At 35.7% G+C, this 15,569-nt stretch overlaps 1 protein-coding gene across 4 annotated transcripts in view; it reads left to right on the top strand.

Moving 5' to 3' along the window:
- Window positions 1-15,569, top strand: part of PLA2G4A (phospholipase A2 group IVA) — a 148,615-nt gene that overhangs the window by 100,207 nt on the left and 32,839 nt on the right. For all 4 annotated transcript variants that reach the window (XM_029935174.1, XM_029935171.1, XM_029935173.1 and 1 more), the window contains 5 exons: window positions 1,602-1,824; window positions 2,663-2,777; window positions 9,172-9,309; window positions 9,398-9,490; window positions 13,214-13,285. In XM_029935174.1, the coding sequence (XP_029791034.1) occupies window positions 1,602-1,824; window positions 2,663-2,777; window positions 9,172-9,309; window positions 9,398-9,490; window positions 13,214-13,285 (641 nt within the window). The remainder of the gene's footprint in view (window positions 1-1,601; window positions 1,825-2,662; window positions 2,778-9,171; window positions 9,310-9,397; window positions 9,491-13,213; window positions 13,286-15,569) is intronic.

Below are 15,569 nucleotides of genomic sequence, written 5' to 3'. Positions count from 1 at the left end.
GAGAATTAGAGGCAGATATCTTTAGATTTATAGAGAAATAAGTTGAGGGTCCTTCCATTCATTAATTAACTACTTATAGAGCCCCTGCTATGTCTAAGTCACTTAGACATTCAGAAACTTGATTGATATCATTGAGAGTCATGTGTTAGTAAAGAGATGAAAATCAAGGCTTAACTATAGAGTTGCAAATTGGAGGGATATTTGTGTGCATCAGATGGTGGCATGTCCACAGAAACTGGTAATAATGAATCCTGCCTTGGTGCAACCAAAGAAACAGACAGCTATTTAAAGAAAACTGGTCATTACCTACCACTCCTATCCAGGGAGAAGACACATTTTAAATTCTCATTCTGTTATTAGTTGGGGAACTGTGAACATTTATTTAAATTCATCAATCCTGTCTTTCCTCATCTTTAAAATAGAAGGATTGAAAGCTATTGCAGGTCTTCAGGGCAGTAGTTTATGTATGGTTAATCAGCATAGGCTTAAAGAATGGCAAGGACTCAGTAAGGGTTAGATTTCTCCCCTCCCCTAAGGAAAGATAAACTATAATAGTAGGAATTGATTTGAATGTCAAGGAAACAGGAGATTAAACTATGTCCTGTTTCTCTTTGGTTGGATGAAGGGGTGGAGTATTTATTTATTTCATTATTTTGTTCTCTCAGTTCAATAGTTCAAAAACTGTGCTTTCCATGTCAGGCATTTGCTAGTCATTGAGGCTAGAGAAGATAAATAAGCAGTTTTCCCGGCAGGAGATCATGACTGATGAAGGGAGACAGATAAGTAAAGTCATACTTAGTATTCAGTACGGAGAGCCACAATACTGGAGACACTGGGACACAGGAAGGAGGATGGTAACTGAATGCTTATTGTCTAAATATCAAATACTAAGGTAGTATCCATTGATTTCCAGTATGACTAGAAATGGCCAAATGTCTGGTGGTCAAGAATCTCCACAAGAAAGCATTTACCTTAAAGACTTATTTCTCTCCAGGATTTCATGATCAGATTTGGATGCTCAGAAATTCTGCCACCTACAACTGGCAAGGCTCAGGATTCTGCCCAGTTGGCAATGGGCAAAATAAAAACAAAAATACATTTGTAGGGAGAATTAGGTATTCACAATAGTTTTGACAGCACATTTCCTACCTATAGAAAATCATTATGGGAAGTCAAATGATCAGATTACTTGACTGGTATTATATCCAGACAAGTCAATTTATTTACAGGACTCAAATGTGTGACCATCAGTCGCTGGTCATCTAATAGGGATTACTCATTCCCGGAGGCTGGACGGTGGACAGAGAGTAAGCCCAGTAGGGCATCCTCTCCTTCGGACTGGGCTTGGGAAGTCCACTGTTTCCTTTGAGACCTCTCTTTTACTTCGCTTTTATTGTAAACTAGCTTTTTTTCTGATTGATAATTCTTTCCTTAAATGGATTAATATCTTTAGATATTAATATTAGATATTTCAGAGATTTAAGTTAATCAACTATTTCTAACATTCTTTATTTTTCTTATGACAGAGAGTACCTGCCTTCTTTGGAGACTACTATGTAATGTCCATTCTCTTTACTAATCATCTTTTGTTTTCTTTACAGGTACATGTCAACCTTATATTCTCACCCTGATTTTCCAGAGAAAGGGCCAGAGGAGATTAATAAAGAGCTAATGAAAAATGTTAGCCACAACCCTCTTTTACTTCTCACACCACAGAAAGTTAAGAGATACGTTGAATCTCTCTGGAAGAAGAAAAGCTCCGGGCAACCTGTCACCTTTACTGATATCTTTGGGATGTTAATAGGAGAAACACTAATTCACAATGTAAGCTGTGGCTCAAACTGCCATCCTTTTAATACAAATAGACCTTGCATATCATACTGTTTTAATAAAACCAAATGATGCATTTTGTTTTTCTTTTAATTTATTTAAATTCAAGTTAACATACAATGTAGTACTGGTTTCAGGAGCGGAACCCAGTGATTCATCACTTACGTACAACATTTTATAAAAGTCACTTGACTCAACTGATCCTGTCAACAATGTGTCCTGAGTACATACCCCCTGCCAGCCATAACACTTCTACATTTCCAACTAGTGCTTACTAATTCTTTCTGCGTGTCAGTTTTGATGTATAGGGAACTACTTTTGTATTCTTAAATACACATTTTGACCCTTTATTGTCCACTCCTCCTTTGTCTTTTTAAATAAAGAGATGAGCACAATTAGTATTTTAGTGGTAGAGGAAAAATGGAGATTCCCTAAAAGAGAGTCAGAAAAGGGAGTGAGTCACATGGAGCAAGACCATTTGACACATGACTACAGGGTGACACTTCATCTGAAGATGAAGTGGGGGAGATAGAGTCTATGCCAGCGAATCTCTGGTCCAAATGTTCTCTGGGCTTCGTATTTGCCAAGCTGTTCTTCATTTCACATGTAGACATAATCTTTAAGAGTTATGGTTGTTCTTAGAATGAAGATAATAACTACCTCCATAGAGCTTACTTTTTGTCATTTATTAGGACTCAGAGATTTCTAGAAGGAAAACTGATTTTTATTACAAAACTCCTAAGTGTCTTGATTGTAAATACTGTTTTAAATAGTTTTCTGTCTGTATATGTTTCTATATTGAAAACCATGTCTTTATTTCTTCTGTGGACAGAGAATGAACACTACCTTGAGTAGTTTGAAGGAAAAAGTTAATTCCGCACAGTGCCCTTTACCCCTTTTCACCTGTCTCCATGTCAAACCTGATGTTTCGGAGCTAATGTTTGCAGGTATGTAATTTCCTCTTTCGAAACATTTCCTGGAACCTTTGAACTGCGGTTTCTAATGATTTTCATTACAGGAAGTTCCTAAGCAGTTTTAGTTGTCTATTTTAATATATTTTTGGTAACATAAAAACATTGGAAGGATACAAGAAAGAGTAAGCTAGGTGATTTTCTGGTTGGACAGACTATTCCATGAAACAAGTTACTAATATATCTTCATTTAAATTAGTAAAATAAAAAAGAAACTATAAAAAAGTCATGAATATAATCACTTCAATTTTAGTTACTCGTTCCTCAAGGACTTCTAACAAAATAGCATGCCTTTAGGCAATGCATATTCTTTTGCTTACTGCTTAGATTTTCATTAAATTGGATAACATGGTGTATGTTTACATTCAAAGCACCATTGTCATTTTATAATTCAGCACTCAAAAAGTATTAGTCCTTGCTTGTATGCCATGCTGGCAAACAAAATACCTCATACTATTAAATCTCAGATGTAAATATTTGTTTCTTCTGTAGCTTTGCTTCTTGCTGGATGTTCTAAAAGTATGTGACACCATCCTTCTGGGGGCCTACTTCTGGGAACCATACTTTGCTGGTCCTAATCTGCAAGGTGGTAGCATTTCTGACTGTAGCTGGTAGGGTTCATTGTAATTTTAGAAAAAGTACCTCAGTGAAATCAGTCACTACATGAACTTAAAAAGTCATTGTGAATGGAATGTAATTAACAGATTTGTCGCCCAAATCCTCTTGCAAATTTTACAAGGTCTCACTCACTCTTTTCAACGGACAATTCCCAGGCAAGAATTTTGAATTGTTTATAAAAAGCAGTGCCCCTGGAATTCATTCATTCTAATCTTTATCAGTTAATTGACTAAAATGTTCGTCATGCTTAACGATTCAGAAATCACTTACTATATTTATTATCTTATTCAATTTTTACTGCAACTCGGGAAGTGAGATATTTTTAGCTCTGCTTCTTAGAATTAAAATCAAAACCGCAGGAAGATGAAATGATTTGCACATTGCCACACAGAAAGTAAGCAGAGTTGAGGCTTGTTCTCAAAAATCCCTTGTTTTTTTTATTAAAATATTGGCTACTCTGGTGACTGACCATGTAGAACGCAGTATGACGGTGCTAAGCGTGAACTCCCCTCCCCGCACAGTATATTGTCCCTGGTCTAGAAGACCTTATAATCTGTTGGAGAAATTTACAATAATTGTTAAATGAGTTAAGGCACAAGAAAGAAGTTACTATGCATTGTTCCTTTGACCAAGTTACGTGACATCTTTTAGTCTCAGTTTCCACATCTGTTAAATGAGGATGAGACTCTCAGTGTTTTCACTAAATAAATGATATAAAGTATGCAAAGTACATAAAGCAGTGGCAGGCCCAAATTAAGTTTAAGTAAATCTTAAAAAACGTAGTGCTCTATGAAAACTGTATGAGAAATCAGAGGTCTTGGATCTTAACACTAAATAGGATTTGTATATGAGTGGCAAATTTAATTTCGGATGGAAGGTATGGTCCACAGTAGGAGTCTGGGATGACCATGGCCTGCTCAGCGCAATCAGGAGCAAGATCTTGATTGTAACGAACTTCAGAGGGAGAGTTGGAATTTATTCATATAAGAAAAGCCAGTGCCATGATGAAATTGGTTTTGTTTTGTTTTTGCTTTCCTATAGCTATTGTTTTTTGAGGTCTTGGAATATTTGGAAATAGTTTGATAAATCCCACTAGTAAGCTAGTCACATCTGTGTATAGCCAAATAAGCCATTTTACCCCAAAGCATTATGCTATGGTCAAGCAAGCATGAGACTAAGTTGGAATCCTTGTCTTATTTCTAAGCTGAAATACCTTAGGTGGGTCATTTAATCTGATTCTTATTTTCCTCATTATTAAAAAAAAGGATATTAATAAATACCAGGTTTATCTTACAGAGATGTTAAGACAATCACATGAGACAGGCAGAAGATGGAATATCATAAAAGAGACCTAAAATATAATAGTGTTTTTACTATTGTTAACAATTGTTATGACATTTTAACAGTCACCTTTTTTCATTCTGAGCTTTGAGGCAGTAGGAATTCTCAATAGAAAATCTGACCAAGATAATTAAGGAACAAGTAATTTTTCAGCAGGTGAATATTTTGGATTCATTTAGAGTGGGAAAGGCCGTTTGATGTTCACACAGTAATCTTTTGACCTGGATGTGTCTTATTTGGGCCATCTGCCTAACTGCAATATTGTTACTGAGGTGACAGATACACCATTAACTCTCATTGTTAAGCTTCTATGATAAGGAAGTTCAAAGCTGTTTCTTTTAACAGAGTTGGACAAAGCCATCAAGCATTAGTTATGTGGATCTTGTACCAGATAAGACAAAGGTGTGTGTTATGAAGGTTCAAGTAGCTTGGGTTATTGAAGGAAAAAAAGGGGACATGTCTATACTTTATTCTTTTAAAGTTTTCTTAGATTAAAAGTAGATATTCAGGGTGAAAAGTTAAAATATTATCTGAATAATATTTTTAAAAGTCAAGGAGCCAAATTATCTTAGCTTACAGAAGTTTTATCACCTTTATTTCAACAATATTAGAGAATGTTTTTCTTCCCTTTAGAATAGTTTTAAACATTCTCCTCTTTTGAAGATTTTAAACAAATAAACATTCGTTGTTTAAACTGTTAAATATTTTTGACTTTTTCACTTCACTACACTGCTTTCCTTTTTACATTTCCATTGGTCAGTAAAGTGCATTTCTTGAGTACAACTTACGATCATCATGTTAAAATTTTTGACAGATACTGTAAGAGTAAAAATATGGCATTCTTCCTCAAAAAAGTTACAGTCCCATTAGCAAGACAAAAACAAAACATGAAAAATGAATGAGCAACACACATAGAATATTATGATCTTTTAAAGTGTATAGAACTGATACAAGTGTAAGATATTGTACACATGTATTCCAGTCATAAGGACAACTTTATGAGGGGGCTAGAGCTCCGATTCCGTTTGCACATGGAAAGATCTATCAAGTGGAGGTGAAGAGTCCTCTTTGTGTAAAACAGTATAAGAAAATGCTCAAAGGGGAGTTAAAAATGTTTTCAAGAGCAGTAAAAAAAAGAAACCAGACTCTGTACGAGCTGGTGAAAGGTGGGTGGTACATTTGGGAAAACTATTAGTGCCAAGTTATGGAAAGACTTGAATTCCAGACATAAGTATTTTTATTCAGTTATGAAGATAGGGGGAAACATTTAGTGTTTAGGGGTAGGGCAATACAATTATTGAAGTAGTGTTTTGGAAAAAGGTATTTTGGTGATTCATTTGGGTAGATTAGCGAGGAAAGAAAGTGGAAACAGTGTTATCACTGTGCATTTGTAATGAAGTCCCAGATCTAGGGAGATCCTGATAAGAAGAGAAGACAGTTGTGAAAAGCCCAAAGGTTATTACTGAAAGGTGGTAATGGTGAGTGACTAAAAGAATGGTTTCAATTTTTTAAATTGTTTTCTGTTTTTATTTTATTTTTGAGAGACAGAGGGAGACTGCAAGCAGTGGAGGGCCATAGAGAAAGGGAGACACAGAATATGAAGCAGGCTCCAGGCTCTGAGCTGTCAGTACAGAGCCTGACGTGGGGCTCAAACTCATAGACCATGAGGTCATGATCTGAGCTGAAGTCATATGCTTAACCGACTGAGCCACCCCAGTGCCCCAGTGGTTTCAATTTTTAAAAATTTCTTTTTTGGGGCTAGAATAGTGTTTACTAAAAGAGGTAAGATAGACTAGGAGGAAAGACGATGACTTCCTGTCCAGGCAAGCATGTGATGACAATGTATCTAAGTGTAAATCCACAACAGGAAGTTGGAAAGAAGTAGATAGAGGTGAGGGAGAGAGGTTCAAGTTTGAAATTTATAAGTCAACAGTAAAAGAATAATAGTCACGTTCTACCATGGTGAGTTATTGAGTAAGGATTAGAGAGCAATCTTACCTTGAAAATAGCTGTAATTATGTGTGTACAAACCACAGCATTAATAAAGATGAGATTACTCGAGAAGTTATTCTTTCAGTACTCAAGAGGATGAGATTCAGAGATAGGAAATTACTTGTAGTGATATAGAAATTTTCCTAGCAGCCTCTGATTCATTGCTAGTCATATCTCACTAACTCCATGCAAATCATTATAAAGCATATCACTTTCCAAAGAAAGATATTTGTGCCGCCTGGCTTTGATTTGAAATGAATTATAATGCGTTCTCATCACAACTGTGATTTCCTAACTTTCTTCACAAAAGTAGAAAGTATGATCTACCATTGAGTAAACAATAAATATACACCCGCAATGCCTTTTTTCAAACTTTAGAGATAAGTGTTTTTTAATTCAAAATATTTTATATTTTAAAGTTTTAAAAAAAAACTTGCTGTGTATGTTACATAAAACCACCTGGAATCTCATAGTGAAATAGAGTGATTTCTGTAATAGAATGTGTCAATATTCATATTTAGCGATATAAACAAAAGTAAGCCTTACATCATTTCAAGACTGTTTTCTTCTGTTGAATGAATTCAGGTCAGATTTTACCACCAAATGAATAACAAGAATCCTCTGGAGTTTTGAGTTATTTGGATTTTGGATTGTTCAAATAGTAAATAGTTTCATAAAGCAAGGTACATAAAGGAGAGCAGACGGTTATGGGTTAGGCAAGGGTGGGTAGTGGTGGAACTTTACAGAGGATGGCCAATGAAAATCGACCTTGAACTAAAGGTTAAGAAGGAGCAAGCCTTGTAATTGTGTAAGGTAAGAGCAAGCATGAAGGCACTGAGGTGTCAGTGAGCTTTCTCTCTGAGGAACATTAAGAAGATTTGTGTGGCTCAAGTGGAAAAAGCAAGACCACCATAATGGGAGATTGGTTAGGACATGAGGCCAAGAGTCACTAGCCAGACCATTAAGAAGCCTTGTTGACGACATTTTGTGTTCAGGGTAATGGAAAGCCGTCGGAAAGCTTTCAGCTAGCATTAGTATGCTGTGATTTCTATTTTTAAAAATTCATTCTAGCAGCAGGTATCAGAAAGATAGCTGGAGAATAGGGAAGGGGTGTTTTAGAAGGACTATTGGAGAGATCCAGGGAAGAAGGTACGACAGCTTGTCCCACTAGGGTACAACTGGATGGTGATCAAATGGATAAGCAGCCAGTTTCTAACCTTATCGGATAGGAAAGTCTACTGAACTTGAGTTTTTGTAAGATATAAAGGGGAAAGAATTGTCAAAGATAAAGAATGGATAGAGGTATGAATATATGAAAAGTAGTACCATTTACCAAGATAGGGAAGACTGAGAGAGAAGCAAGTGTAGGAAGTGGGCATCAGAAACCAGAAATTCTTTTTGGATGCATAATTAAACATAGTGATAGCCATGGAAATACATGAAATGTAGTAGGGGCTACCACTTATGGAGTGATTAAAATGTGCTATGCCTTCTTCTGAGTTCTTTACATCAAGAAAACTTTTTTATGTTTATTTATTTTTGAGAGAGAGCAGGGGAGGGCAGAGAGAGAGGGAGACACAGAAGCCAACGCAGGCTCCAGGCTCTGAGCTGTCTGCACAGAGCTTGACGTGGGGCTTCAACTCATGAACCATGAGATCATGACCTGAGCCAAAGTCAGATATTTAACAGACTGAGCTACCCAGGCACCACTATATTTCTTAACTCATTAGATTTTTTACAACAATTCTACAATCTCCTGATTTTATTCATTTTCTCTAGATTAGGGGACTAAGACACCAAGAACACAAGTAATCTACCCAAGGTTGCACGGTTAGAAAGCAGAAAAATGATATTTGAACCTAGGGTTCTGGCTCTATAGGCTCTACTCCTAGAAATTACACTTTATTGACCCTATTACCAGGCATTTCTTAAGACACTCGGTCTAAAGACTTTGCATTATAATCTTGTGAGTTAGAACAATGGTTAATAAGCAAAATTAAGGAAAGGTGAAGAAACGTCAACTGTTAGAAAACAATTTCTTCCATTTTTATAGTGTGCTTGCATTATCAAAGTGTAATTTCTTCTATCTCCTTCATGGATTTTACATCTGAGTTAGCAGTTTTCTCTTTTTCATTCTTTAGCATTAAGATGGATTTTTATTAAAGATGTCTGAGCTTTTAATGCAAAAAATATTCAGTTTGTACAAATTAGAAAGGATCCTTTTTTGTTTTCATTTCAATAAGCTGTTTTCCACCAACTTCTATACAATGGCATATACACAATAGGCATTTGGTTAATTTTTTAAAAATATGTTAAATAAATGAAAATAATCAAGGCATTAGTGGAAGTGATCCTCAATGCTATGCATTTCTGTAGTATTTCCCTACTAATCGGCTGTGCTTTTTAAAACTCCTTTCAGATTGGGTTGAATTTAGTCCATATGAGATTGGCATGGCTAAATATGGTACCTTTATGGCTCCTGACTTATTTGGAAGCAAATTTTTTATGGGAACAGTTGTGAAGAAATATGAAGAAAACCCCTTGCATTTCTTAATGGGTAAGTGATTAAAATGTACAATTTGTCTGTCTGACTGTTTTGAATCTTGGTGCATTCTAAGGTATTCTTCATTTTTGCTTTGTTTTAGGTGTCTGGGGCAGTGCGTTTTCCATATTGTTCAACAGAGTCTTGGGGGTTTCTGGCTCACAAAATAAAGGTTCCACAATGGAGGAGGAACTAGGTATCGTAAAAACATGTTTCTGTTGACCATGTGATGCTAAACTGATAAATTTCAACATGCATATTTAGAAAATTAAATAATCATAAAGATTGTAATTATTCTAAAATTACTAATAGCTTGGTTAAATTAACCTAAGTGTTGCCTGAAAATCACATGTATATTACTTCTTGAATATTATTCTGACACTGAGGTTGTGAAATTCATAAAATCTATTGATTCCTGAGAATAATTTTGAACTAGGGCATCTCCATTCCTCTTAGTATTGATATATCTAAATATACTGTTTGTGTCCTTTTATCAAATACAGTTCGTTTTTAAAACATTAGACTCATCAGCATTTGAACACAATATGACACCTAAATTCACATCTGCCAATTTACATACCTCTAAAATACTAACCCACTAGATTTCTGTTAGCTGCCAATAGCTAAGTCATACCAAAAAGGAAGAAGAAAAATATTTCAAATCACATCTAGTAAACTAACACTAATGATTTTCTTTAAATCTAACCAATTGGCCCATAATAAAAAATGATATTTACAAAACTTGAAAAAGTAGACAAACTCATTTGAGGACCAGTGGTTTTCATTCGTTGTAAGGTTAATGACAGGAACTCTTAACGTTTTGTTTGATGAGTAAATTTGGCCCAAAGCAAACAAAATGAAACATACATTCAGTGTCTCCCAAGTGCGGACCTTGTTTCCTTATGGCTACTTTGAGTGGCTGTGGGAAGGAACAGTGAATGCTATATCTGAATTGGAGGTCAGCCCAGCAGGGATTGCAGAAGAGGGTCCTGTAGATTATCAGCACACTACCTACCTACTACCTCTTCTCTGTCTATGAAATATCATGAAATACCATGAAATATCACACATAGGGTTAACAGAATAGCATTAATGACTTTTTCAACAACCAATTCATTTGAAGAATACTTGCACATAAAACTTAATGCAGGATTTTTTTTTTTTGACAAGCTGCCCTTAGTTTTTCCAGGCAGTGACAGTTGATTCAATTAAGCTTTATGCAAAAAAGAAAAAAGAACACAATTGTAGCATTAATTCACTACATATTGGCTTCTAAGTGGTGTTATTCATCCTGCAAAATTGATTTTGACTATTTGAGATGTATATTATGTGCACAGCAATTTCCCATGGTCCTTAATGTTTTGTTCAATAGTATCATTTGCATTTTTAGTGGTTCTTAATAAGTAATAGAGAAGTGATTTTAATGATTGCACTATAACAAAAGATTTTAAAGTAAATAAAATAATAATAAAGAAAATACTTTGCTTTCTGTCCTCTGAGCAGGACTCAGTTACTGAGCAGTCAAGCTTGGTGGCATTTTGAGCTGCTCCGACCTTAACTTATAGAGCCACGCTCTCTTAAGAGTAACTATAAGGCCAAGTGTATCATGTTGAAATGCTCTGACTTGACCTTTTTTTTGTTTAGGCATGGATATTTCTTTTTTTTTTTTAATGTGTTTATTTCATTTTTTTTGAGAGACAGAGGTAGAGCATGAGCAGGGAAGGCGCAGAGAGAGAGAGGTAGACACAGAATCTGAAGCAGAATTCAGGCTCTGAGCTGTCAGCACAGAGACTAATGTGGGGCTTGAACCCATGAACTGTGAGATCATGACCTGAGCCGAAGTTGGATGCCCAACTGATTGAGCCACCCAGGCGCCCCTGACTTGACTTTTTAAAATGAACATCATAGCGCAGATGAATAAATAACCATCTAATTTTGAGGAAATAACTCTTTTCAAAATAATATGAAGATTTCAGAATAAAAGAGAAAAAGAACAGAAAAAGCACATGTTGTGAGGCTTGCTTCTCTGTGCTGCTTCTCTGTTGAATAATCCAGATACCCCTAGAGTTTATTTTCCCCTCTGATGGCAGGAAGAGAATGGGACTGAAATAACAGATCCAGAAGGTGGGTGAGACAGTGGCTAAAGGCCAAGGAAAAGGAGAATGTTGATATTAAACAGTCTTCAGAATATTCTTTGTTGTGAGAGGTTTCCTTTTGAGGCCAGTGGTTTGGCAGCCTGTTGACTTGTCTTCTGTGTCAGACTGAGAGGGATATTATGTAGGAATCCAGGATGCGTGTTACCTCAGATTAGGTAAGGCTTTCCAGAAATGAGACAGGAGAGGCGACTGAGGGGAATCTGAAGACTCCTGGTGATTCTTTTCATCCACTGGCTGATTAAAGTTTACCTCTTCAAGGGATGTTCAGAGGTTGTTTCTGAGCTTGCTTTTTCCCCTCTGAAGAAAGTCATGATGGTAAATTGGACCATAATCTGATGACTTGGAATGAAGTTCTTTACATTCTCAAGGAATTTTGAATGTGAGCAATCTATGCTTTTGAACAGATGGAGCTGCATATCATACCCTAGGGATGGAAAATAGATACACTCAAATATTTATTCATCTCAAAAATATCTATATAAAATAGAATATTTTGGTGAACCATCTTCTTAAAGGAGAGTATCAAATTGACCAAAAAACAAATAAACAACAAAAAACAAACGAAGTAAATACTTTAAAAAAAAAGAAAATTTTGGTCTGCCCAAATATATATAGGACCAGAAGTACACCTAACATATATAACACCTATTGTGGGTCATTTTCTAACACCCCATCCTCTTCTATACAACAAAACTACTTTCTATAATACTCATGAAATGAATAATAATATTAGTCTATGAACACTGTCTTGTATTGAATTTCAAGTGTGTAATCATACCAGTAAAACTAAATAAATCTAAAAAGTTAACCTACTACCTCAAGCATGTAAAACCCTTTCATTCTATACTGTCATTCAGATATGTAACATTTATGCTGATAATAAACATGTGCAGAGTAAAATGGGGAAACTATATGTTATACCTATATTTTTCCCAAGTGATTCTAGAACCGAAAATTATAAGTTTAGAGTCAGGTTTTTTTTAAATTAAAAAAAGCCTATTGACTCATAGAAGAAGAAAAAAAGTCACTGTTATACAGAAAGTGGTTTTATGTAAGTGTCCAAACAAAGTTTGATCTTCAACAAATGATGCTGATAAGAATGGTGTGTGTGTTCTGTAGTTTAGGTAATTGTCACTTGAAAAAATGACTAGTTATTATGCCAGATTTTACTCCTGTGTTTGTTTTAAGGGTATATGGTTTCTAAGTTTTAATTTTCATAACTGCCCTCTTAATATATTCTGAGAAAGCATAAATTCTTGACACCAAAAGGCACATTTCAACAAACAACTTTCTATATTATTGAAAATCAAAAGACACCTTATATTAGTAGCTTTCATTCATTTTGAAGGAACTGTTCTGTAGTCTCCCTATAGGTTTTGGTTTTACTTTGCATTTCTCCTCAGAAACAGCACTTAAACATATTTAATGAAAGAAAATTATACCTTTTTGGTATAATAAGGAGCCTCCTATAACCAAGTTATTCTTTGTCAGAATTAAGGTAAATAAATAACGATTCTTTCCTTTAAATCATGAAAGAATAGTTTTAAACTAATTTTTTCTGGCCCAGAAAATTTATTTTCCAATGAGAAATTTGAAAATGGTAGGAAAACTAATGAATTTAGATACTAAAATTATAGAAATTTCCATTTATAAACCTAGTAGATCTCACTTGGTGATTTTACCTCAGGTTACTTCCTTCTAATAAATTTAATTGTGAGCCTTGACACCTGAGATCATTCAATTGTTTTGTTTTCTTTCCACAGAAAATATTACAGCTGAGCATATTGTGAGTAATGACAGCTCAGATAGTGATGATGAATCACAAGAACCCAAAGGTAAGAGAATTTCCTCTGGCAGAGGTCCATTAGGAAAAGATATAAATGTTGTGTCTGATTGTCTCACTTAATATCCTCATTCTGGTCTCTGCCTAAGACACTGAGTGCTATAGAATTGTAGCTTTTGGTTCACAGAGAAAAGTAATGCTGTGTGTAATAAAATATACAACCCAGTAATATCCCTTATTCGTTTCTTTTTGATAGCTCAAAATGTTATCCATTGAGCAAATGGAGAATAAACTGAGATGGTGGAAATAACAAATTCTAAGTCTGATTAGAGTACCAGGCTTCTTGGCATGAAAATTGTAATATGGGAACATTTTTAAAGTTTATTTATTTATTTTGAGAGTGAGAGAGAGGGAGAGTGCAACAAGCAGGAGGAGGGCAGAGAGAGGGGGAGACAGAGGGAATCCCAAGCAGGCTCCGCTCTGTCAGCACAGAGCCCAGCATGGGGCTCAATCCCACAAACCACGAGATCACACTCTGAGCCCAGATCAAGAGTTGGGACACTTAACCGAGTGAGCCACCCACGTGCCCTATTATGGGAACATTTTATGTGAACATTTTTACATGGCTTTAAAAACTAAAATTTTATCTTTTAAAATTTTATTATTGATAAAATATCATGTGAAAACTTCTCACTCCTTTCCTGAGCCTTACCCCATTGTCAACAATCCATCTCTCAGGAAGAGATTAGTGATAAAGACGGGAGGATTATCAAGAACTTTTTATTGTAGGTGTTATTTCTGAGTACAAATGGGTTCTTTCACATTTTGAAAAGGCAGCTTTCAGTTTGTTGTGGATCAGAGCATCAGTGATGAAGTCGGGGCAGGGACAAGGTGAGCTCAGGAATATTTGTTGCCAATGTTATGGGGTAAAATGGAGTGATTTTACACTTTATTAACAGCTGGGTAAACATCCTACAACAGTTTGAATATGATCATCTAGATTTTAGAAGATATTGAGTGCTTTCTTGTTCTAAACTTCATGAATTCCTCCGGCCATGGTGTAGATATGGGAAAAGCCTGTTTCATCTTTGCTGAAAATCAACATTTTCATGCCTGGGCTGTGGCTTCCTCATCAGATGAGTTTGTATGACCTAGGAGAAAGGTCTCTTCTCTGCAAAATGCATCTACACAAGCCCACAGCCTGGCTAGTGTGTAGTTTCTTATAAAAATTTTTTTAAAAATAATCATTCCCAGGGCAGACAGAACCTTTGACCAAGGCACTAGGTTTGGGCACTGCTCGATTTGCATTTCAGCCCCATTTTGCCAACTGTCCGGCTGCTTCATGTGGTCTGTGATTTGCCTCATTACATAGAGCAGTCAGGTCATTAGGCAGGAACCCTGAAAGAACCCTGCCCCGGAAAGAACTCAGTCCTAATTCTGTCCCCTTCATAGTTTTATTTCCATCTTTTTAGTTATTAAGGTCTTTGGGTCTTTTTTAAAATTTCCTTTCAATAAAGAGAGCAAGCCCATAAAAAGGGAATAGACGGCATGTGTCTAACATATCTAGAATTAATATTATTGTTATAGGACTATCAAGTAGACCTATTAAAGGCTTGTTAATTATTAAGTAAATTGCTATAGGTAGTCAATACATTTGATCACTTCTGGTTATTTTAAGGCTGAGAAGTTCAAAGACCCTTTGAACATGGCTGCTTTGGTTTTAGTACCAACCCAGTTTGGTGAAGGCTGTTGAAGATGATTTGGGGGTTTCTATTATTAGCTCTTAATATTAATTTTCTTTCTTTTAAATAAAACTCTTTTACAGTAGTTTTATATTGACAACAGAATTGAGCAAAAAGAACAGAGAGTTCCCACATACTTCCTGAACCCCCCCACACAGAGCCTCCCCACCATCAACATCCTATTCTCAGAGTGGTACATTTGTTACAACCCATGAACTCACAATGCTACTTCATTATCACCCAAAGTCCAAACTTTAGGGTTTACTCCTGGTATCATATATTCTACAGGTTTCCACAAATGTATACTGACATGTGTCTACCGTTACAGTTTGGTGCAGAGTACTTTCACTGCCTTACATCCCTCTGTGCTGTTTATCCCTCCCTCTACCTCTGGCAACCACTGATATTTTTACTGGCTTCATAGTTTTGCTTTTTCCAGAATGCCATATTGTTGGAATCATACAGTGTATAGCCTTTTCTTTTTTTCCTGTTTATTTTTTTTACATTTATTTATTTTTGAGAGAGAGAGAAAAAGAGAGAGAGAGAGAGACAGAGAGACAGAGAGACAGAGAGTGAGTGGGGGAAGGGCAGAGA

This window comes from Suricata suricatta, chromosome 3, assembly GCF_006229205.1.
Source record: "Suricata suricatta isolate VVHF042 chromosome 3, meerkat_22Aug2017_6uvM2_HiC, whole genome shotgun sequence".
Taxonomy (NCBI): Eukaryota; Metazoa; Chordata; class Mammalia; order Carnivora; family Herpestidae; genus Suricata; species Suricata suricatta.
Note: the sequence above shows the minus strand (reverse complement) of the source record. Positions and strands in the feature narration are given on the sequence as shown.